Source organism: Moschus berezovskii, chromosome 11, assembly GCF_049115385.1.
Source record: "Moschus berezovskii isolate FMDL1 chromosome 11, NW_MosBer_1.0, whole genome shotgun sequence".
Taxonomy (NCBI): Eukaryota; Metazoa; Chordata; class Mammalia; order Artiodactyla; family Moschidae; genus Moschus; species Moschus berezovskii.
The window spans coordinates 102,683,284-102,705,842 of NC_142470.1; the positions used below are offsets into that span (position 1 = coordinate 102,683,284).

A 22,559-nucleotide genomic window follows, 5' to 3' on the forward strand; every position below is an offset into this window, starting at 1 on the left:
AGTTTTTCATTGCATTGTTCTTTTTTCCTCTTCGGTTTTTAGGTGCTGTCTCTGTGTTGGAATTTAAGCCGTTTACTGGAGGTGTGAAATCACAGCATCTGCCCTCAGTTTGTCGTGTAGTGGGGTTTAGAACGCCTTTGTTTTATACTTTCTGATTTTGAATCACAGTTGGAAGATCTCCTCATTCTCAAGTTACTCAGGAATCTACTGGTGTTTTCTTCGGTTACTTGCAAGCTACCTTCTTTCTCTCTGTGTTTTAAAGCTTCCACTGTGTCCTCTTTCTTACAACATTTCTGATAGGATGTCTACTATCGTTCTTATCTTTTTTCCTCTGTAAATTTTTTTTTCCTTCTTTATCACTGGTTTTCACCAGTTTATTTATGGGGAGCTTTTCTGCAATTTTCTTTAAGGATTTTACTACTTGGGGCTTATTGAGAATCTTGAATCTGTTTATCAAACTTGAAAAACATTTTAGCCATTATTTCTTCAGATTTTTTCTGTGCTTGCTTCAGCAGCACATGTACTTAAATTGTTTTTCTATTCTCCCCCACCTTCCTGGGGCCTCAGCTAAAGGCATTTCAGGCTGTTGTTGCTGCCCCGTGGCTCACTGACGCTCCGCAGCTCACTGACGCTCCATCCTTTCGGTTTTGGTCATCCTTTTTCTTCTGTTTCTCATTTCAGAGTTTTTGTTTGCTATCAACTGTCCTTTTTTCCCTGCAGTGTCCAGTTTACTTTTGTTCTCATTAGCATGTTTCTGATTTCAGCCTCTGTTTTCCATCCTGAGATGTCTGACTTGGGTTTTCTGTTCCTTCCGTTGAGTCCTCACCACCTCATGCTCCCCTCTACTTCGTGAGCTCGTGAAGCCTAACAGCCTCATGTCTTTGTTCCGAGTTTTTAAATCTGTTGTCATTTCTGGTTCTGCCTCTGATTATTCTTCTTCTGTTTGTGTAGGTCAGAATTTCCTGCATCTTTGCTACTATCCCTGCTTCGAGTTTTAAAATTAATTTATGTTTATTTTTGCCACACCGTGCACCACAGGCGATTTTAGTTCCCCAACCAGGAATTGATCCCACACCCCTGCATTGCAAGCACAGAGTCTTAGCCACTGGACAACCAGGGAAGTCCCCCTGCTTCTGTCTCTGAGAAGTGTTTCTAAACACACTCGTACAAGGACATTTTAGTGACTGTTTCAATTGTAAATTAAACATCTATTTTCATTGTCAAGGAAGTTGTTTTGCATTTACTGCAAGTAATTTTAGGGACTTATTCTAATTTAAAGGCAAAAAGAGGTGAAGAAATTATGTAAAAAGAAAGGTTTAGAGCTTATTTTCTTAAATTATATAGTGAAAAATATACACAGGTTTAAAAAAAATCATGATGTGACATTCTTGTTTGTTCCTATAAAGATACTCCTTCAGACAATGTAGATTAGGTATTATTAGAGGATCCACTTTAAGAACGTGAGATTTCTGAAAGATAAAGCTTTGGTCCAAACCTCCCCACTGTCATTTGCGATTTTTAGTAGAATCTTTGCCTCCGAGTTTCTCTATGTAGGATGAGTGTCAAGTGGAATTTGGGAATGACACTGCGTTGACTGTTACACCTTTTAATTTTTTAAAATTTATTTTTAACTGGGGGAAAATTGCTTTACAGTGTTGTGTTGGTTTCTGCTGTACAGCAACGCAAATCAGCCACAATTAACACACATCCCCTCCCTGCTGGGTCTCCCTCCCCTCCCCTCCCTCCCCGGCCCTCTGGGTCATCACAGAGCCCCGGGCCGGGCCCCCTGTGTCGCACAGAGCTTCCCAGGAGCTGTCTGTTTCACTGTGGTAGTGGGCACATGTCGGTGTGGCTTTCTCTGTTCATTCAGTGTCTCCACAGAGAGTGGACCTGTGGACTGTTGCACTTTCAATTAGTCCTTTTGTGGTCTGTGTGGCTTTTAGTCCAGGCATTTAGAGAGAAGACTTAGTGTTTGGACAGGAGAGAAATGTTAATTATTAAAAAAATTTTTTATTGGAATATACAATGTTACAAGGTTGTGTTTCTGCTGTGAATCAGCTCTATGTATACATATATCCTCTCCCTCTTGAGCCTCAACTATTGCAAAAGAACAAATCTGAAGGATGTACATTGCAATGCCCATGTCATTGTAAATTAGGATCCGGGGAGCTGAAGAAGATAGTTAACTCAGTTGGAGATTTACTCTGCAGATAGATACAGTTACTTTTTAACCTGAAGCTGGGCTCCAGTTGTTTATGACTGTGTTCCTGCAGAAGCTGTAAGTATAGACAATGAAATGCTTGTTTGATTTCCTGAAAACCCCTCTGGGGAAAACCTAAGAAAATAAATACAGTGTGTGAATTTCAAAGTGACTCAGTTTGAGCCCCAGGCTCCCGTCTCTTCTGTGTGTCACAGAAAGAGCTAGAAGAACAGGCCTCCAGGTTGCTCTTGTCTGCACTTTAGGTTCACCTAGAAGATGGAAACAGCAATACCTTTCTTGAGATCTTTTTTTTTTATGAAGATAAACAAGGTTAAGTGTACAGGATACCTAACAAAGTGCCTGACTCATGCTAGGCCTTCAGAAAATGTCCTGTGTCTGCAGCTATAGCTGTTCTTTCTTAGACCATCAAGTTGGTTATTTATAAACCGGTTGATGTGATTTGTTTTGTGGTCATAACTGATGTTTCTAACACTGTATTTTAGTTTTGCATTTGTTGGTCAGTTGCTAAGTTGTCTCTGACTCTTTGCAACCCCATGGACTGGAGCACACCAGGCTTCCCTGTCCTTCACCATCTCCTGGAGTTTGCTCAAACTCATGTCCATTGTGGAGATGATGGCATCCAACCATCTCATCTTCTGTCACCCGCTTCTCCTCCTGCCCTCAATCTTTCCTACCATCAGGGTCTTTCCCAGTGAGTTGGCTCTTTGCATCAGGTGGCCCTAGTAGCTTCAGCTTTAGCATCAGTCCTTCCAATGATTATTCAGGGCTGATTTCCTTTAGGATTGACTGGTTTGATCTTCTTGCTGTCGAAGGGACTCTCAAGAGTCTTCTCCAGCACCACAGTTTGAAAGCATTAATTCTTAGGTGCTCAGCCTTCTTTATGGTCCAACTCTCCCATCCATACATGACTACTGGAAAAACCAGAGTTTTTGACTATAGTTTTGCATGTGCAGTGCTATGCTAAGTCACTCAGCCATGTCCGACTCTTTGCAACTCCATGGACTGTAGTCCACCAGGCTCCTCTGTCCATGGGATTCTGCAGGCAGAATACTGAAGTGGGTTGCCATAGGCATTTACAGATCTGATTTTTGACTTCTTGTGTGGGTAATGTTTAAGATCCACTGAACTTGAATTTTCCTGGAAAAGAGAAAAGGCTTTTTCTGTAACATTAGGGGCCTCGATGAAACATAGTATACTTTTGCTAATTGAACTTCTGTTGCAATCCACAGTGTTTCTATACCTTTGGGTTTTAGAAAACCATATTAACCCGCTGTGCTTGTGTGCCAGGTTGCTTCAGTGTGTCTGACTCTCTGTGACCCCATGGACTGTAACCTGCCAGGCCTCTCTGTCCATAGGATATTCCAGGCAAGAATACTGGAGTGGGTTGCCATTCCCTTCTCCAGGGTGTCTTCCCAACGCAGGGTTTCAGCTCGAGTCTCCTGAGGCTCCTGTATTGCAAACAGATTCTTTACGACTGAGCCACTAGGGAAGCCATTAACCTGCTAGGCCTACCTTAACAAAGTATCACAGACTGGACGGCTTAAAGCAGGGGTCCCCAACCTCTGGGTTATGGACTGGTATCCATCCATGGCCTGTCAGGAACCAGACTGCAGGGCAGGTGAGTGGTGGGTAAGCAAGCAAAGCTTCATCTATATTTACAGCCGCTGGCCATCGATCGCATTACTGCCTTAGCTCTGCCTCCTGTCAGATGAGAATGTAAACCCTACTGTGAATGGCACATATGAGGGACCTAGGTTGCTTGTTCCTTATGAGAATCATCCCCAAGCCATCTCCCCACCCGCCACCTCACAGGTCTATGGAAAAAATGTCTTCCACAAAATCGGTTTTTGGTGCTGAAAAGGTTGGGGACTTCTTCTGGAGGTTGGAAGTCCAAGATCAAGTGTCCAGCAGGGTTAGTTTCTCCTGAGGCTTCTCTCCTTGGCGTGCAGATGGCTACCTCCTTGTGGGTCCTCAGTAGATGCCCCCCAAGTGTTTCTTCCTCTTCTTAGGTGGACCCCAGTCCTGTCTAATTAACAGGTAGACCTAATTTAACCTTTGGTTATTGTTGTTTAGTCGCTAAGTTGTGTCTGACTCTTTTGTGAACCCCTGGACTGCAGTCCCCCAGGCTTCTATGTCCTTGGAATTTCCCAGGCAAGAGTACTGGAGTGGGTTGCCACTTCCTTCTCCAGGGAATCATCCTGACCCAGGGATTGAACCCACATCTCCTGCATTGGCAGGCAGATTCTTTACCAGCGAGCCACCAGGAAACCCACATTTCTTATTTGCTCCTCTCTTTATTTTTCATCACTCATGTGTCTGTAATGGGGTGGTTTTCAAACTTTTCTTTGACCTTGACCCACAGACAGGAATATATGTGTTTGTGCATAATTCTAGCAAATATTTTCTAAGTCAGTCGCTGCCCTTATAAAGTGGTATGGGGACTTCCTTGGAAGTCCAGTACTTAAGACTTCACACTTCCAATGCAGGTTTGATTCTGGGTTGGGGAACTATTAATAAGATCCCACATGCCTCCAAAAAGTTAAAAAAAAATGGCATGTTTATAAAAATAGCTGTTTTCTGATGGGCCACTTTGTAAGCTGAAAAACACGCCTGCCACATATGGTCCAGGCTTTGCCGTGTGATATACGTTAAGTGACTTTCCTTTCTGGCCCTTTGAGGTTGCTGGTGTGCAGTCGGCTTGCCGTGGTTTACGGTATTTTTGACCCTCATCATAAGACTTTCCTGCAGAGGAAATTAGAGTTCGGAAAATTTCTCTGCCATTTGGCACCTTTTGTAGGAAGTAGAAGATGGGTGGGAAAGTTCCAGCATGGTGTTTGTTTTTGCTGGAGGGACACACAGCCGAGTCAGATTAGGACAGGCTGACGGACTTTACTACCACCTCCGCTCAGAGATAGATGTTACATTCGGGTTTACTTTCTGTCTCAAGGTGTGAGCTTAGTTTTGCTCCAGAGTGGTTTTCTGTTGTCATAAGGCTTCTCCTGGAGAGGCAGCAGAAGCTTTTCAAGGGATGGGAGTCTCGTTTGGGGAGGATGTGGCCTCCGATCTTAACTCCACGTGATATGCCATGTTGGGGCTCTGTTGGAATATTATCCATGCTGTCTGTGGTTAGCAGGTGGGAGACATGCATGGTTTCTCAGCTAACGGTTGGCCCTGTGAGCTCAGGAACAGCATCAGTGAAAAGCTGTCTCATGGCATCCCTGAAGACGGACTCAGGAAGATGGCGTGGTGGGCAGAGTGTTTGCTGTCCCTGCGCAAAGTAACCTTTTTAGTGTCAAGAGCTAGGGAGTACTGGACCAGAGAAAGGATGATGTAGGTGATACTTGAAAATGAAAATGCAGCTTCTTACTGGAGGGACCCCGGGCACTTCAGGTTCTCAGAGTGAGCTCACACCCTGGCTGGCCTTTCTTTTTTTTTTTTCCTATGTGTCTTCAAAGACTTTTTTTTTTTTTATTTTAATTTTTTTTGGAGGCTAATTATTTTACAATATTATATTGGTTGGTTTTGCCATACATTGACATAAATCTGCCCCGGGTGTACATGAGTTCCCCTTCCTGAACCCCCCTCCCACCTCCTTCCTCCCCTTATCCTCCCTCTGGGTCATCCCCGCATACCAGCCCCAAGCATCCTGTAACATGCATCGACCCTGAACTGGCGATTCGTTTCACATATGACAACATACATGTTTCAATGCCATTCTCCCAAACCATCCCACCCTCACCCTCTCCCACAGAGTCCCAAAGACTGTTCTATACATCTGTGTCTCTTTTGCTGTCTCGTATACGGGGTTATCATTTGCATCTTTCTAAATTCCATATATATGCGTTAGTATGCTGTATTGGTGTTTTTCTTTCTGGCTTACTTCACTCTGTATAATCGGCTCCAGTTTCATCCACCTCATTGGAACTGTGACCTTGGAGATAGAGCTGACCCCCGTCCCTTGCACAGCCTTCGTTTCGCATCAGTGAGGCTGTGCCCGGAGCAGAAAACCACAGAGCCAGTCCTGGCCGCCTCTGTTCCTCCTCAGTCCTCCAAGTTGCTTTTCTTTTCTTTTTCTGGGGAGGGTGTTGGGGGGTAAATTAGGAAGTATATGGAAACATAGGGCAGGAGATTGAGGACCAGCACAGACACTCTTTTTCCCATGTGTTCCTCACCCTTTGTTTGTTTGTCTTTGACCTTTTTATTTTGTATTGGGGTATGTTGTGACAGTTTCAGGTGGACAGCAAAGGGACTCAGCCATACATAATACATGTAACCATCCTCCCCCAAGCTCCCCGCCCGTCTGCTGCCACTGAGCAAGGCTCCCTGTGCTGTGCAGGAGGTCCTTGCTGGTTACTCGTTTTAGATAAGCAGTGTGTGCATGTCCATCCCAAACATCCTGACTATCCCTTCCCCTCATCTCTCCTGTTTTGCTTGTTTTTTTTTTTTTTTTTTAAATATTCTGACCGGTTGATTTTACTATGATGAATAATAAAGGCTAAGTAAAGATCTATAAGGGGAAGTATAAATTAGGAGTTTGGGGTTAGCATTTACATACTACTATATCTAAAATGAATAAGCAACAAGGATGTACTGTGTAGCACAGGGAACTCAATACTGTGTAATAACCTAGATGGGAAGATAATCTGAAAAAGAATAGATATATATGTATATGTATAACTGATTCACTTAGCTGCACACCTGAAACTAACAGAATATTATACATCAAATATATTCTGATATGAAATAAAGATTAAATAAAAAAGGATCTAGAGAGAGAAAACCTTAAAGTTCTAGAGAAGGGAGGCGAGCCGGCCACCCAAGGAGCCTATGAACATAAGTTTATCGGCTGCAGTGGCCCTGGGACTGTCTCCTGTGATGAACTGTCCCCACAGTTGAACTGTTCATCACGGATGGACTTAGGCACAGTCCCCTCCCGACAAAGACCCCGTCTGCCAGCCCACGGGATTTAGGGGGAGTCCTGGTGAGTGATAGCTGCCTAGCTGCCAGCTGAAGACAGTGAACGGACAAGGGGAGTGCAGCCGCTCTAGGAAATGAGACGTGTATCTCAACGTTGAATGTGAGGGGCCAGGCAGACGCTGTGGGTCTTCAGTTTAGGGGGACATTGTTTAGAGGCTTCAAGAGAGTCCTGTTGCACAGCCTGGAAATATGTGGGCTTTTTTGTTTTTTTTTTTGGAGGTTCAAGTTTTTAAACTTTTGTATATGAAGAGCTGGGGGTTGGCAGTTGCTGGCTAGTGGTAAAGAACCCGCCTGCCAATGCAAGAGACATAAAGAGACATGGGTTCGATCCTTGGGTCAGGAAGATTCCCTGGAGGAGGAAATGGCAACCCGTTCTAGTATTCTGGCCTGGAGAATCCCTTGGAAAGAGGAGCCTGTTGGGCTATCGTCCATAGGGTCGCAAAGAGATGGACACGACTGAAGCAATTTAGCATGCACATACAAAGAAGTAGCATTGCATCTGCCTAAAGTAGACATCCTTGATGACCTAGTCAAGGAAGTTCACTTAATCCAACTTAAGCCAATGTCCTTTGAGTACCAGCAGATACTGAGACGGTATTTCTGGGTCATGCCATGCCAGTTTGAGCAGAGCTGGCCAGAGTGAGACCCCTGGCCAGATTCTCTCTGGTGGCTCCTGTAGAGGTGCTGGCGGTCCATGTTGCTTCTCAGCTGCAACAAGGAGTAGGGAGCTCTCTCTTAGAGGAGTGGGGAGCCTGCAGGGCCAGGGGCTTCCTGGTTTGGTAGGAAGTGGAGATATGACCACTCACCGCAAGTGGGCTGCTTCTTGGGTTTATGATCCAGAAAGAGCAAGATGGGAGGTGGACTCACTGAGAGCTGGTTGGGGTCACTGGTGGTGAATGGTGTCTTTCCCCTCCCCCCATGTTCAGATGTGTGCAAGCCCTCCCCCAACCAATGTGATAGTGTTTGGAGGTGGGCCCTTTGGGAGGGGATTCAGTTCAGATGAAGTCATGAGGGTGGGGCCCCCTGTTGTGGTTAGAGTCCTTAGCAGAAGGATGAGAGTCTGCTTTAGTGATGACCAGAGGATATTGCTTTGGTGATGCCATGCCTAACATTTGGAGAATACAGGGGGAAAAAATATCATTGTGTTTTGGGTGTTTTTTTGAGGGGGCAGGGGGAGGCTCACCGAGTAGCAGGTGGGATCTTAGTTCTCCAACCAGGAGTTGGACCCACATCCCCTGCATTGGAAGCACAGAATCTCAACCTCTGGGCCGCCAGGAAAGTCCCTAAATACCACTGTTTCAAGTCTCCCTTTTCTGTACGAGGTATTCTCTTAGGTTCTTCTCACTCCTTCCCAAAGTGCGCATCAGAACTCGCCACAGGCACCCCAAACCCACAGGTCCAGGGTGAGCTCTGGCAGTTTTACACATGGGTGTTTGTAAGGTCTTCACGAGTGTAAAAAGGAGCGAGGACGGTCGGCTTAGCACAGTGAGTGTCCGGTCCTGGCTCTGTGGGTCCTTGCCTCCCACCGGGGCTGGGTCAGTCTGCGCTCTGGTCCTCTAGCCCTCACCTCTCTGAGGCTGAGGTGTCTCCTGTTTCCCATCTGAACAAACCCGCCCTCCTAGCTGGGCCATCACCTGTTTCCACGCTAGATGTACCAGAGGCACAGGTGCCTCTTCTAGTCCAGGACCGAGCTCGCTTCAAGTCCTGGACTTTATCAGTAGGGCTGGCGCAGTTCCTGGGCCGAGATGTCCGTTATCCAGTGGGGAGGACTAGGAGCTCCTTTCAGAGAACTAACCCCAACTCAGACAGCTAAGCATTTTGGTGACCGTGTTGTAGAATGCTTCACTAATGGGCTGATTGTGTTTTTACTTCCCTTTGAAAGAAATTAACTTACTGGATAACCACTGAATGTTTCTGTGGTTTTGTTTTAACATGTATGATAAAACCTCTTTTTATATGTGTTCTGAGGGATTTTGTTATGAAACATACAGAGGGCAAATGGGTAAACCTGGAAATGTCCCAGCGGCAGTGAGTGCCCTGGGGCCACAGCATCTCAAGGCAAATTCTCATCCCTTTTGAGGGAAGGGAAATTCTGTGAGACCATCAGAATCAGGTCACCCTGGGACTTGTTTGCTCTGGAGTGGCTGTGTAGTTATAGACGTTTTGGTCCCTTGAGTGGAGGTCGTCAGAGTTCCACACGTTAGCTGGGCTGGCAGGGCCCCTGCAGAGAGGTCCCAGATCAGCTCGGTGGGTCGGCTGGCCCGTCCGTGTGGCAGGTGGACCGTGGCCCCGGTGCAGGGTGCCTTCCATGTCAGCTGGCTAACTGTGGCATGAGCAACCGGAACGTTTTACTCACGTAAGTGCAGGACTCCTGTTTGGAAAGCACGTTCACGTCCTAGACACGGGTTCTGTCTCTTAATCTCTGTGTCCTTTTCTGTTCTTACCCAGGTGCCACGTTGGAGGAAATAAACCAGCATTGGGACTGGCTGGAGCAAAATCTCCTCCACACCTTGTCTGTCTTTGATAATAAAGATGACATTGCCAGTTTTGTCAAAGGGAAGGTGAAGGTAGGTTCCCCCCACCCCACCCTCCAGCTTTCTTAAAAATTTGACTTCACTGGGTCTCAGTTGTAGCCTGTGGACTCTTAGCTACAGCATGCAGGATCTAGTTCCTTGACCAGGGATTGAACCTGGTCCCTTGCACTAGGAGCGTGGATTCTGAGCCACTGGACCACCAAAATCCTGAAGCTAAGTCTATTGATCTTGATGTTTCTCCTGGTTTCACATCTCTCCTATCACGGCTGCATAGCATTCAGGACACTGCAGCATTTTTTATCATATTCTTTTCCTTTAATACTGTCTTTACTGTAATTGAACTTCTGGGCTTAATTATTGTTGTTGTTTAGTCACTAAGTCATGTCTGACTCTTGCAACCCCATGGACCGTAGCCCACATGGCTCTTCTGTCATGGGATTTCCCAGGCAAGAATATCAGAGTGGGTTGCCATTTCCTCCTCCAGGGGATCTTCCTGACCCTGGGATTGAACCCAAGTCTCCTGCACTGGCTAGCAGATTTTTTTTTTTTTTAAACCACCGAGCCACCAGGGAAGCAGTAAAACCAAATGAGTTTGACTCGTCATCAGTCAGGTTTTAAAGAATCAGTCTGACAGAGCCCACCCAAAAAGGAGACAAAACCAAATCCTTGTTCTCGGGCCTGCTGCTGCTTCTGCTGCTAAGTCACTTCAGTCGTGTCCGACTCTGCACAACCCCCAAGGTTTCCTTATCCTTTATAGAAGTGAAGGTCCTTTTTTATCTCACGGGGAAAAAAATGTTAAGATTCATGTTTTTGCACAGTATCAATAGTATTTGTCTCCTGAAATGAGTTACTAGCAACTTCTTTGCAGCTCTGACACCTTGTCCCTCTTATTTAGTTGCAGCTAGCACTTTTCTCTTTCTGCAAGTGGATATTTATTCTTAAGACATGTTAATTGAATGAAATGAAAACCAAATAAGTTTTGAGAAGGGAGAGGAATGTTTGGGGAGGTCTCTCTTACCTGCTGTGAGCTATGTCTTATGTAACAGGTCTCATTGCAATAAGATGCTTGGTAACTGGTGCTTTGAAAACCCTCACAGGCAGGGAGAGAATGTTTCTCATTCTAATTTTAACTCCCTTACTAAATAGTTTCACACATTAGCCTGTAATGTAGTTTTTATCCCTTAGGGTAAAACATCCCAGACCATTGATTTTTTTTTTTTCTCTCTCTCTAACAAGTTTGCCTTTCCAGTATCCTAAGTGTTTTGGCTTTTAGTGAAGGGTCTTAGAGTAAGTTCTTAATTTTATTTTTTGAAAAGATTTATTTGTTTATTTTTGGCTGTGCTGGGTCTTCGTTGCTGCTTTCAGCCCTTCTCTAGTTGCGGTGAGCAGGGGCTGCGCTCTCATTGTGTTTTGAGGGCTTGTTGCAGAGCACGGGCTCTTGAGCGCACCGGTTTCAGTAGCTGCGGCCACGTGGGCTCTGTAGTAGCTCCTGGGGGCAGGGCACGAGAGCACAGGCTCAGTAGTTATGATGCCTGGACTCAGTTGCTCCGAGGCATGTAGGATCTTCTGGGGACCAGGGGTGGAACCTGTGTCCTCTGCACTGTCAGGTGGAGTTTTAACCACTGGACCACTGCTGCTGCTGCTGCTGCTGAGTCACTTCAGTCGTGTCCGACTCTGTGTGACCCCTTAAACGGAAGCCCACCAGGCTCCCCCGTCCCTGGGATTCTCCAGGCAAGAACACTGGAGTGGGTTGCCATTTCCTTCTCCAATGTGTGAAAGTGAAAAGTGAAAGTGAAGTCGCTCAGTCGTGTCCGACCCATAGCGACCCCACAGACTGCAGCCTACCAGGCTCCTCCATCCATGGGATTTTCTAGGCAAGAGTACTGGAGTGGCTTGCCATTGCCTTCTCACTGGGGAAGCCCTAAATTCTTAATTTTGAAAGGGCCAAGAGGAGCATTGTTTTCCTTTGGGGACTGGCGATAATTATGGGGTCAGGTGGAAGACCAGCCTTCTGAGTCCAGGAGGAGTGACAGTGTTGGCTGGTGTCCTCTGCGGTTACCTCTGCCCTGGGGGGTTAGCAGATGGGTGCAGGCCCCGGTGGTCTTTTTCAGCTCATGCTTGGTTCCGCAGGTCAGGCTGCACTGGCCGAGATGCCTGTTTCAGTTATTTTCACATTTACCTTCTGTTCTCGGTCTCACCTTAGTTCTGGTGGTTCTTTGATTTAGGTGTTTCTCCTCTTAATCGGGAGGAAGGAAATGCATTTCTGCTGCAGTGACTTTTGCAAAGTCAGAAGTAGGGGAGGGAAAAACTTTTGCTCTAACCTCTTATGTTCTGTACTGGGGGCCTGGAGATGAAACCAACAGAAGACAGCTTAATGAGAAAACCAGAGTTTATCAGCTTGGGCAGTGCGCAAAAGGTGGGGAAACTCCACAATGGATGGCTCAGTGGGCTGGTTGGGGCCCGGGGCTTGGGCAGCATCATAATGCAGACCAGCACGCTTCAGAGAAGCAGCGCGTCAAGGAACAAAGAGAGTGAGCTCTTTGGGTGGCGAGCCGCTGGATGCCGGAGCCTTGAGCGAGACCAGCCGCTGCAGTCGGGTTTGCCGTGTAGGCTCCTTCTGTCTGGTGCCTCTCGTGCTGGTCAGAGTCCAGCGTTGTCTCTGATGAGTCAGAGCCCAAGAGCTGTCTTCCTCTTTCTGGCACAGGATGGGGAGACACCATTACAAACGGAGATTTGTATCCTGTTTTTAGGTAAATAGTGGGGAAGGGCAGAGGACTTTTCTCTTTTTTTTGACATCTGCTGTTTCTCAAGTGTCTTTAGCTCAAAATAATTCTTAAGCCCAAGTGGCATATTTGGGGAGGGGGCATATACTGATCCCTTGGGGCTTCCCAGGTGGCTTAGTGGTAAAGAATCCTCCTACAATGCAGGAGGATGTGGGTTTGATCCCTGGGTTGTGAAGATCTCCTGGAGAAGGAAATGGCTACCCTTTCTAGTATTCTTCCTTGGGAAGTCCCATGGACAGAGGAGCCCGGTGGGCTACAGACCATAGGGTCACAAAGAGTCAGACATGATTGAGCGCACATGCATTCACAGACACATGCACAGATACACAGAAAGATACACAGACACACACACAGATATACAGAGAGACACACACACATACATGCATACACACATAGATATAAAGAGACACACATGTGCGTACATGCATGTACACACACAGATATACAGAGAGACACACATACATACATGTACACACATACACACACATACATGCGCGCACACACGCAGACACACACACAGACACACACACTCTGATCCCTTATACTTCACAGCAGACGTGCCTTTTCAGTCCCACGGAGGCTGCTGGCCTGGATCGGGTGCCAGGGGCTGAGGGGACCGGCTGGTCAGAGGTTGGTTGTGTCTTTGGGGCCACCATGTTGTGTTGATTCTTTGTTTGTCCTGGGAGATTGAAAGGATCTTGGAATGGGGGCTTTCCTACCTGTATCCTGACCATTCGACTTGCTCTATGGAACTTTAAAGGAAGCGTCTGCGTTGAGCTGACTCAGCCCTCAAGGAGGCCAGGGGCTGTGTGGCTGCCCTTGTGACCGTGTCTGCCTGCTGGAGAGGCCTCTTAGAAATCCCCTTCACGTCTCATGGTGCACAGCATTTATTACATATTAGGTAACAGACTTTATTTTTTTGGGCTCCAAAATCACTGCAGATGGTGATTGCAGCCATGAAATTAAAAGATGCTTGCTCCTTGGAAGGAAAGTTATGGCCAACCTTGATAGTATATTAAAAAGCAGAGACATTACTTTGCCAACCAAGGTCCGTCTAGTCAAGGCTATGGTTTTTCCCGTGGTCATGTATGGATGTGAGAGTTGGACTGTGAAGAAAGCTGATCGCCGAAGAATCAATGCTTTTGAACTGTGGTGTTGGAGAAGACTCTTGAAAGTCCCTTATACTGCAAGGAAATCCAACCAGTCCATTCTAGAGGAGATCAATCCTGGATGTTCATTGGAGGGACTGATGCTAAAGCTGAAGCTGCAATACTTTGGCCACCTCATGCGACGAGTTGACTCACTGGAAAAGACTCTGATGCTGGGAAAGGTTGGGGGCTGGAGGAGAAGGGGACGACAGAGAATGAGATGGCTGGATGGCATCACCGACTCTGTGGACATGAGTTTGAGTGAACTCCGGGAGTTGGTGATGGACAGGGAGGCCTGGCGTGCTGTGATTCATGGGGTCGCGGAGAGTCGGACACGACTGAGCGACTGAACTGAACTGAACTGAACTGAACTTTGAAAAAATGCCTCTCGGGACTTCCCTGGTGGTCCAGTGGTTAAGATTCTGCCTTCCAATGCAGTGGGGGCGGGTTTGATACCGAGTTGGGGGCTAAGATCCCATGTGTCTCTCCGCCCAAAAAAAACAGAACATAAAACTGAAGCAGTATTGTAACAAATTCAGTAAAGACTTTAAAAATGACCCTTACCAAAAAGATCTTTAAAACATAAAATACCCTTCTTAGTTATAACTTTTATAGTGTCTTGTGAAATAAAATTTGGAAAAGAAAGAAAAACATCATGAGAGAAATGAAAATCTCTTGAAGTTTTTTACCAGCCTTCAGATTTATTTTTTAAGAAACTTTAACTTATATTTTTATTTTCATGGTAATGTGCAGGATATTTTCTAAAATTGCTTGTGCAGTATAGATGTGGGTAGCGATCCCCTGGTGGCTCAGAAGGTGAAAAACTCCACCTGAAATGCAGGAGACATATGCAGGAGATTCGGGTTTGGTCCTTGGGTCGGGAAGGCCCCCTGGAGGAGGCCGTGGCAACCCACTCCAGTATTCTTGCCTGGAGAACCCTGTGGACAGGGGAGCCTGGCAGGCTACAATCCATGGGGTCGCAAAGAGTCAGACACGACTGAAGGGACTTAGCACACACGCGTAGTGGATTTATAATGTATTAATTTCTGCTATACTGCAAAGCGATTCAATTATATGGACACATTCTTTTTAAAAAAATACCCTTTTCATTTATGTTTGATCACAGGACGTTGAATACAATTCCCTGTGCTCTACGGTAGGACCTTGTTGTTTTTCCATCGTATATATAATAGTTTGCATCTGCGAATCCCAAACTCCCAATCCATTTCTCCCCCCATTCCCCTTGGTAACTGCAGGTCTGTTCTCTGTGTCCATGAGTCTGTTTCATAGAGATGTTCTTTTGTATAAAAAGACTAACTTATAAACCCCGGTGTGGATGATGCTTCAGAGTTGATGCATTGAGTCCATACCCCCCGAGACCATCATTTGACCTCCTATCTCTGGAGGGAGGAGCAGGGGGGATTATAAGGTAGTAACCCATTTGAGAACTGGGGCTTAGAAGTTGGAGAGTCACCCAAAGCCTCAGCTGTTGAGCGGCCAAGAGAGAGACTGGTCTGAGGATTCCCCCAGCTTGCTTCCTCCCCTCTGGGCATGTTTCTGGAGGGTGGACCGGATCCTCATCTATCCTAAGGGTCTGTTTGAGTGGGACTGGCTCCCCATGTGCCCTTGCTCAACTGTCCTTGCCCTTTTCCTGACCTGGGGACCCTTCTCTTTCTCTGTGTCAGGCTCTGATTGCCGAGGAGACGAGCAGCAGGCTGGCCGAGCAGGAGGAGGAGCCTGAGAAGTTCCGTGAGGCCTTGGTGAAGTTTGAGGCCAGGTTCAACTTCCCAGAGGCCGAGAAGCTGATCACATATTACTCGTGCTGCTGCTGGAAGGGCCGGGTGCCCCGCCAAGGCTGGCTGTACCTGAGCATTAACCACCTCTGCTTCTATTCCTTCTTCCTGGGCAAGGAGCGTAAGTGAGGGGCAAGTGGGTCCCTCCTGGATGGAGCTGGTTTTGGGGATGCTCAGTGCTGGTCCCAAGACAAGTCATTGTGTGAAGATTTAGACAGCAAAAGATTTAAATAAGTGGTCGAGATGTAACAGGTGGCTTGTGGTTAATTTCCAAATGCCCTGTGCAGACAATCATATTGTATTATATATATGAGTTCATTGGAAGGACTTACGCTAAAGCTGAAACTCCGATACTTTGGCCACCTCATATGACAAGTTGACTCACTGGAAAAGAGTCTGATGCTGGGAGGGATTGGGGGTAGGAGGAGATGGGGACAACAGAGAATGAGATGGCTGGATGGCATCACCGACTCGATGGGGGTGAGTTTGAGTGAACTCCGGGAGTTGGTGATGGACAGGGAGGCTGGCATGCTGTGATTCATGGGGTCGCAAAGAGTCGGACACGACTGAGCGACTGAACTGAACTGAAGGAGGTTTGATTTTACTTTTTAAGCTCTTATTGGAGTATAGTTAATTTACCATGTTGTGTTAGTTTTTATTCTACAGCAAAGTGAATCAGTTATACACTTTGTTATTTAGTTGATGTTGTGTCCAACTCTTTGCGACCCCATGGACTGTAGCACGTCAGGCTTCCCTGTCCTTCACTATCTCCCAGAGTTTGCTCAAACCCATGTCCATTGTGGAGATGAAGCCATCCAACCATCTCATCCTCTGTCGCCCCCTTCTCCTCCTGCCTTCAGTCCTTCCCACCATCAGGGTCTTTTCCAGTGAGTCAACTCTTTGCATCAGGTGGCTAAAGTATTGGAGCTTTAGCATCAGTGCTTCCAATGAATATTCTGGGTTGATTTCCTTTAGGATTTACTGGTTTGATCTCCTTGCTGCCGAAGGGACTCTCAAGAGTCTTCTCCAGCACCACAATTCGAAAGCATCAATTCTTAGGCTCTCAGCCTTCTTTATGGTTCAACTCTCACATCCATACATGACTACTGGAAAAACCACAGCTTTGACTATATGGACCTTTGTCAGCGAAGTGATGTCTCTGCTTTTTAATACACTGTCTAGGTTTGTCATAGCTTTTCTTCTAAAGGAGCAAGCATCTTTTAATTTCATGACTGCAGTTAACATCTGCAGTGATTTTAGAGCCCAAGAAAAGAAAATCTGCCACTTTTTTCATTGTTTCCCCATCTATTTGCCATGAAGTAATGGGACTAGATCGGAGAAGGCAATGGCAAGCCACTCCAGTACTCTTGCCTAGAAAATCCCATGGATGGAGGAGCCTGGTGGGCTGTAGTCCATGGGTTCGCTAAGGGTCGGACACGACTGAGTGACTTCACTTTCACTTTTCACTTTCACACATTGGAGAAGGAAATGGCAACCCACTCCAGTGTTCTTGCCTGGAGAATCCCAGGGATGGGGGAGCCTGGTGGGCTTCCGTCTATGGGGTCACACAGAGTCGGACACGACTGAAGTGACTTAGCAGCAGCAATGGGACTAGATGCCATGATCTTCGTTTTTTGAATGTTGAGTTTTAAGCCAGCATTTTCAGTTTCCTCTTTTACCTTCCTCAAGAGGATGTTTAGTTCCTCTTCACTTTCTGCTATTAGGATGGTATCATCTATATATGTAAGGTTGTCTGAGGAAATTTCTGAAATACATATGCATATATCCACTCTTTTTTATTTTGTAAATGTTTATGTATTTGGCTGCTCTGAGATATTTTAGTTGTGACGTGCAAACTCTTAGTTGTGGCACGTGGGATCTAGTTCCCTGACCAGGGATTGAACTGCCAGCCCCCTGCATTGGGATCACAGAGCCTTAGCTGCTGGACCACCAGGAAGTCCCTGTCCACTCCTTTTTTAGATCCTTTCCTGTATAGTCCATTTCAGAGAATTGAGTTCCCCTGTGCTGTACAGTAACTCCATATTAGTTATCTATTTTATACATGAAAGTGAAGTCGCTCAGTCGTGTCCAACTCTTTGCGACCCCATGGACTGTAGCCCACCAGGCTCTATCGTCCATGGGATTTTCCAGGCAAGAATACTGGAGTGGGTTGCAATTTCCTTCTCCAGGAGATCTTCCCAACCCAGGGACTGAACCCAGGTCTCCCGCCTTGTAGGCAGACACTTTACCATCTTGTATACGTCAGTTGCAATCTACAGAGGTTTGATTTTATGAGAATTCATTTCTTCTCCTGCCTTAAGGAACCTTTCTTTGTAGCTCCCTTAATGCACCTTCCGAAGAGTTTTTGCTACTTTGAAAACAGTGTTGCACCTGAGGGCCTAGGAGTTCTAAAGGAATAGAACAAGCTGTACTTCTGAATCCAGGGGGCCATTTAAAGAATTCTGAGGTGTGAGCGTAGCAGGTATTCGTAGAAGGGGGTTCCTCACCCTGGACCCCCTGAGATCCAGGCAAGAGTTTACTTCTTACACATTTTTCTACCCACAATCATCGTCCTGGGCAACAGGATTCCAAGGTAAGAAAGGGAAGCCACAGGGTCAGTGGTATATTGAAATGTTCAAAGTCATGATCATTGAAACTTCTTCCGGAACAAGTGTTGTCTCCAGTGCCCACGCAGGGTGGTGTATATGCTGTGTTTATATTTATACGTGTGCATATGTTTTTCCTTCCTGTGTTTGTTTTAATTTCGCGTGGAGCCAGTAGGCAGGGCTCCTCTTGCACTCTACTGTGGCCGGCGTCCTGCACGTGGTCACCCCTGGCCCTTCCTGTGCTGCCCCCTGGGCTCTGACACCCAGTACACGCCCCCTGTGTGCACAGCCTTCCCCACCCTGGGAATCAGCTCCCACCTAACCCTTGCCATTCTGGGTTCCCTGGTTTCTGAAATTCTTCTCAAAACTAAACACCCTCTCTCGCCTTGCCTTCCCCGTTCTTAGGCCTATTTGGGAACTCTTGTCCATCTTTCAAAATTCCGTTCAGGTTTTCTCATCTCTCGGAAGCCTTCGCTGCTCCCCTTGTAACTTGTCCGGCACGCGTGTCTCCGTTTTGGGTCCTGTCGAGTCAGCGGTCTGTTTTTTCCTACTTGAATGAGCTTATTAAGTGCAGGGCTCTTCCCAAGGTGGTTGCTTAATGAGAGAAAGCTGCAAGTGTAGATGGAGTGTGTGTGTGTGAAAAAAAGACACTATAAAAGCAAATGTAAGAGTTTTAAGAAGCTTATTCTCAGGCCTGATGTAGGAATGTGGGCTTTTAAATGATCAAAGCACTGAAAACAGTATTGCAAGATTGTCTGACCTTTGAGACCGCATGGACTGCAGCACACCAGGTCTCTCTGACCCTCACCATCTCCAGCGTTTGCCAGAGTTCATGTCCATTGCATCGGTGGTGCCATCCAGCCATCTCATCCTCTGATGCCCTTTTCTGTCTTCAGTCTTTCCCAGCATGAGGGACTTTTCCAGTGAAAAGCTTGGCTGTTTGCATCAGATGACCAAAACACTGGAGTTTCAACTTCAGCATCAGTCCTTCCAGTGGTGGGCTGGTTTGATCTCCCTGAGACTGGTTTGATCTCCTTGCTGTCCAAGGGACTCTCAGGAGTCTTCTCCAGCACCATAGTTTGAAGGCATCAATTCTTTGGTGCTCTGCCTTCTTTATGGTCCAGCTCTCACAACAAAACGTGACGACTGGGAAGAGCGTAACTTGACTGTCTGGACCTTTGTTGGCCGAGTAATAGCTCTGCTTTTCAACACACTGTCTAGGTTGGTGATAGCTTTCCTGCCAAGAAGCAAGTGTCTTCTGATTTCATGGCTGTAGTCACCATCTGCAGTGATTTTAGAGCCCAAGAAGAGGAAATCTGTCATTACTTCTGCCTTTCCTTCTCTATTTTCCATGAAGTGATGGGGCCAGATGCCATGATCTTAGTTTTTTAATATTTAGTTTTAAGCCGGCTCCTTCACTCTCTTCCTTCACCCTCATCAAGAGGCTCTTTAGTTCCTCTTCACTTTCTGCCATTAGAGTGGTGTCACCTTCATATCTGAGGTTGTTGATGCTTCTCCCACCTGTCATGATTCTGGCTTGTAACTTATCCAGCCTGACATTTCTCATGATAGGCTCAGCGTATAGGTTAAACAAACAGGGTGACAGCAGACAGTCCTGTCGTACTCTTTTCTCAATCTTGAACCAGTCACTTGTTCCATACAGGGTTCTAGCTGTTGCTTCTTGACCCACATACAGGTTTCTTAGGAGACAGGTAGGATGGTCTGGTATTCCCATCTCTTTAAGAGCTTTCCACAGTTTATTATCATCCACACAGTCAAAGGCTTTGGCGTAGTCGATGAACAGAGGTAGATGGTTTTTGGAATTCCCTAGCTTTCTCTATGATCCATTGAATGTTGGCAATTTGATTTCTGTTTCCTCTTCCTTTTCTAAATTCAGCTTGAACATCTGGAAGATCTTGGTTCACATAATGCTGAAGCCTAGCATGCAAGATTTCAAGCATGACCTTACTGGCATGGGAGATGAGTGCAGTTGTCTGATGGTTAGCACATTCTTTAGTACTACCCTTCTTTGGAACTGGAATGAGGATTGACCTTTTCCAGTCCTGTGACTGCCACGGGGTCTTCCAGATATGCTGACATATTGAATGCAGCACCTTGATGGCGTCATCCTTTAGGGTTTTGGATAGTTCTACTGGAATTCTGTCACATCCACTAGCTTTAGTAACAGCTTTGCTTCCTAAGGCCCACTTAACTTCCCTTTCCAGAATGTCTTGGTCTGGGTGGCTGACCACACCATCTTGGTCATCTGGAGCTTTGTTATATGTTCTTCTGTGGATTCTTTCCATGTTTTCTTGAACTCTTCAGCATCTACTAAGTCTCTACCATTTCTGTCCTTTTTTGTGCCCATCTTTGGGCAAAATGTTCCCTTCATATCTCCAGTTTCCCTGAAGAGATCTCTAGTCTTTACCCTACTGTTGTTTTCTTCTAGTTTTATGCACTGTTTATTGAAGAAGGCTTGTCTTGTCTCTCTGTGCTGTTCTTTGGAAATCTGCCTTTAGTTGGATATACCTTTCCCTTTCTCCCTTGCTTTTCACTTCTCTTCTTTCTTTAGCTATTTGTAAGGCCTCCTCAGATAACCACTTTCCCATCTTGCTTTTCTTTTACTTTGGGATGGTTTTGTTCACTGCCTCCTGTACAATAATGGAGCTCCATCCATAGTTCTTCAGGCGCACTGTTTACGAGTTCTAATCTCTTGAATCTATTCGTTACCTCCACTGCATATTCATAGGAGATTTGATTTAAGATGTACCTGGCTGGCCTAATGATTTTCCCCACTTTCTTTAGCTTAAGACTGAATTTTGCTATGAGACGTTGATGATCTGAGCCACAGTTAGCTCCAGGTCTTATTTTTGCTGACTGTATACAGCTTCTCCATCTTCGGCTACAAAGAATGTAATCAGTTTGATTTCAGTATTGGCCATTTGGTGACATCCATGTATAAAGTTTTCTTTTGTGTTGTTGAGAAAGGATATTTGCTGTGACCAGTGCAATCTCTTGGCAGAATTCAGTTAGCCTTTGCCCCGCTTCATTTTGTTCTCCAAGGCTTGTCACTTGCCTGTTACACCAGATATCTCTTGACTTTTGCATTCCAATCCCCAGTGATGAATAGAGCATCTTTTTTTGATGTTAGTTCTAGGAGGTTTTCTAGGTCTTCATCAAACTGATCAGCTTCAGCTTCTTTGACCATTTATTGCAAGATAAATGGAGAGAAATGAAAACAGTTCATTGTCCCTTTTTTTAATTTGAAAAAGAAAATGAATTATTCTCCAACAGTTATCAATTATCATCACTAAACCTGATTTTGTTAAGTCAATGAAACTTGGAAAAAAGAAATGGTTCCTAATATTCGATAACATTGGTCATTTTAAGTTGTTATGTATGTCCCTCCCACTTTGTTGCACATCCGCCACCAAGCCTGACAACCACGGCACTGGAGACATTTCTGAGAACAGGATGCTTGTGAACTGTACTGTTAGCACTGTATTGCTTTAAAAAGAGTTCTGTGAAAAGCACCTGTACTCTGTTTTCTAAGATTTGGACAGCTGTCACTTGACCCAGTCTAAATGTTGGGCCGGTTCCTCCAAACCAGATCACAAATCCTCATCTGCCCTCCCATTTTTTTCATAGCTTATGTCATGAATGCAGCTATTGAAACCAGAATTTATGTGGATCAAGAAACGTCTGCATATTTTGCACATATTTCAGTTTAACTATTTGGGGGAAGGTTTCCCTGTTATTAACTCGGTATGTCAGAATGATGCTCCCTGTACGTGTGCAGTAGCCAGCAGCTTGGCCTAAATCTTGAAGAAAATGATGAGAGCATGAATTGGGTTCTAACAAAGCAGCTGCCAAGCAGTTCTGCTCTCCTCTTTCCTTCTGTGGCTTAAAAAGTATTTGTATTTCCACTGCAGGAAAAGCTTTGCACCGATGCATTCAAATTTGGGTGACATTTGAGGGTAAATCTGTATTTGCTCTTTTTCTCTTCTAGTTAAACTTGTCATCCCTTGGGTTGACGTCCAGAGGTTGGAGAGGACATCCAACGTCTTTCTGACGGATACCATCCGCATCACCACCCAGAACAAAGAGCGGGACTTCTCCATGTTTCTGAACCTAGACGAGGTGTTCAAGATCATGGAGCAGCTGGCTGACGTGACGCTCCGGAGGCTGCTGGACAATGAAGGCTTTGACCTGGACCCGGGTCTGCAGGAGCCCAGCCAGATCACCAAGAGGTAGGAGCCTGCGTCCCAGGGTGCCCCTCTCCCCTCAGGGGCTTACGGCCCATGCACCACCTCCCTGGACATGTGCTTTGTTAGCTTCATTGCGTTAGATTGAAATTTCCCTCGTGACATGATCCACGTTTTTCCAGTGTGGTTCATCAGGACAGAGAGATAATAGTTGGCAGTGATGGTTTTTCATTTCCTTTATGCAGTAGGCTTTGATGCCTGGATCCAATTTCTCCTTTTCAGACATTATTTT

At 45.9% G+C, this 22,559-nt stretch overlaps 1 protein-coding gene across 6 annotated transcripts in view; it reads left to right on the plus strand.

Annotated features, from left to right (window-relative positions):
- The window catches only part of TBC1D8 (TBC1 domain family member 8), a 147,837-nt gene that overhangs the window by 69,928 nt on the left and 55,350 nt on the right, over positions 1–22,559 (plus strand). For 5 of the 6 annotated variants that reach the window (XM_088841632.1, XM_055400991.2, XM_088841633.1 and 2 more), the window contains 3 exons: positions 9,647–9,765; positions 15,349–15,577; positions 22,072–22,312. In XM_088841632.1, the coding sequence (XP_088697758.1) occupies positions 9,647–9,765; positions 15,349–15,577; positions 22,072–22,312 (589 nt within the window). The remainder of the gene's footprint in view (positions 1–9,646; positions 9,766–15,348; positions 15,578–22,071; positions 22,313–22,559) is intronic. The other variant, XM_088841635.1, reaches the window with a different exon arrangement.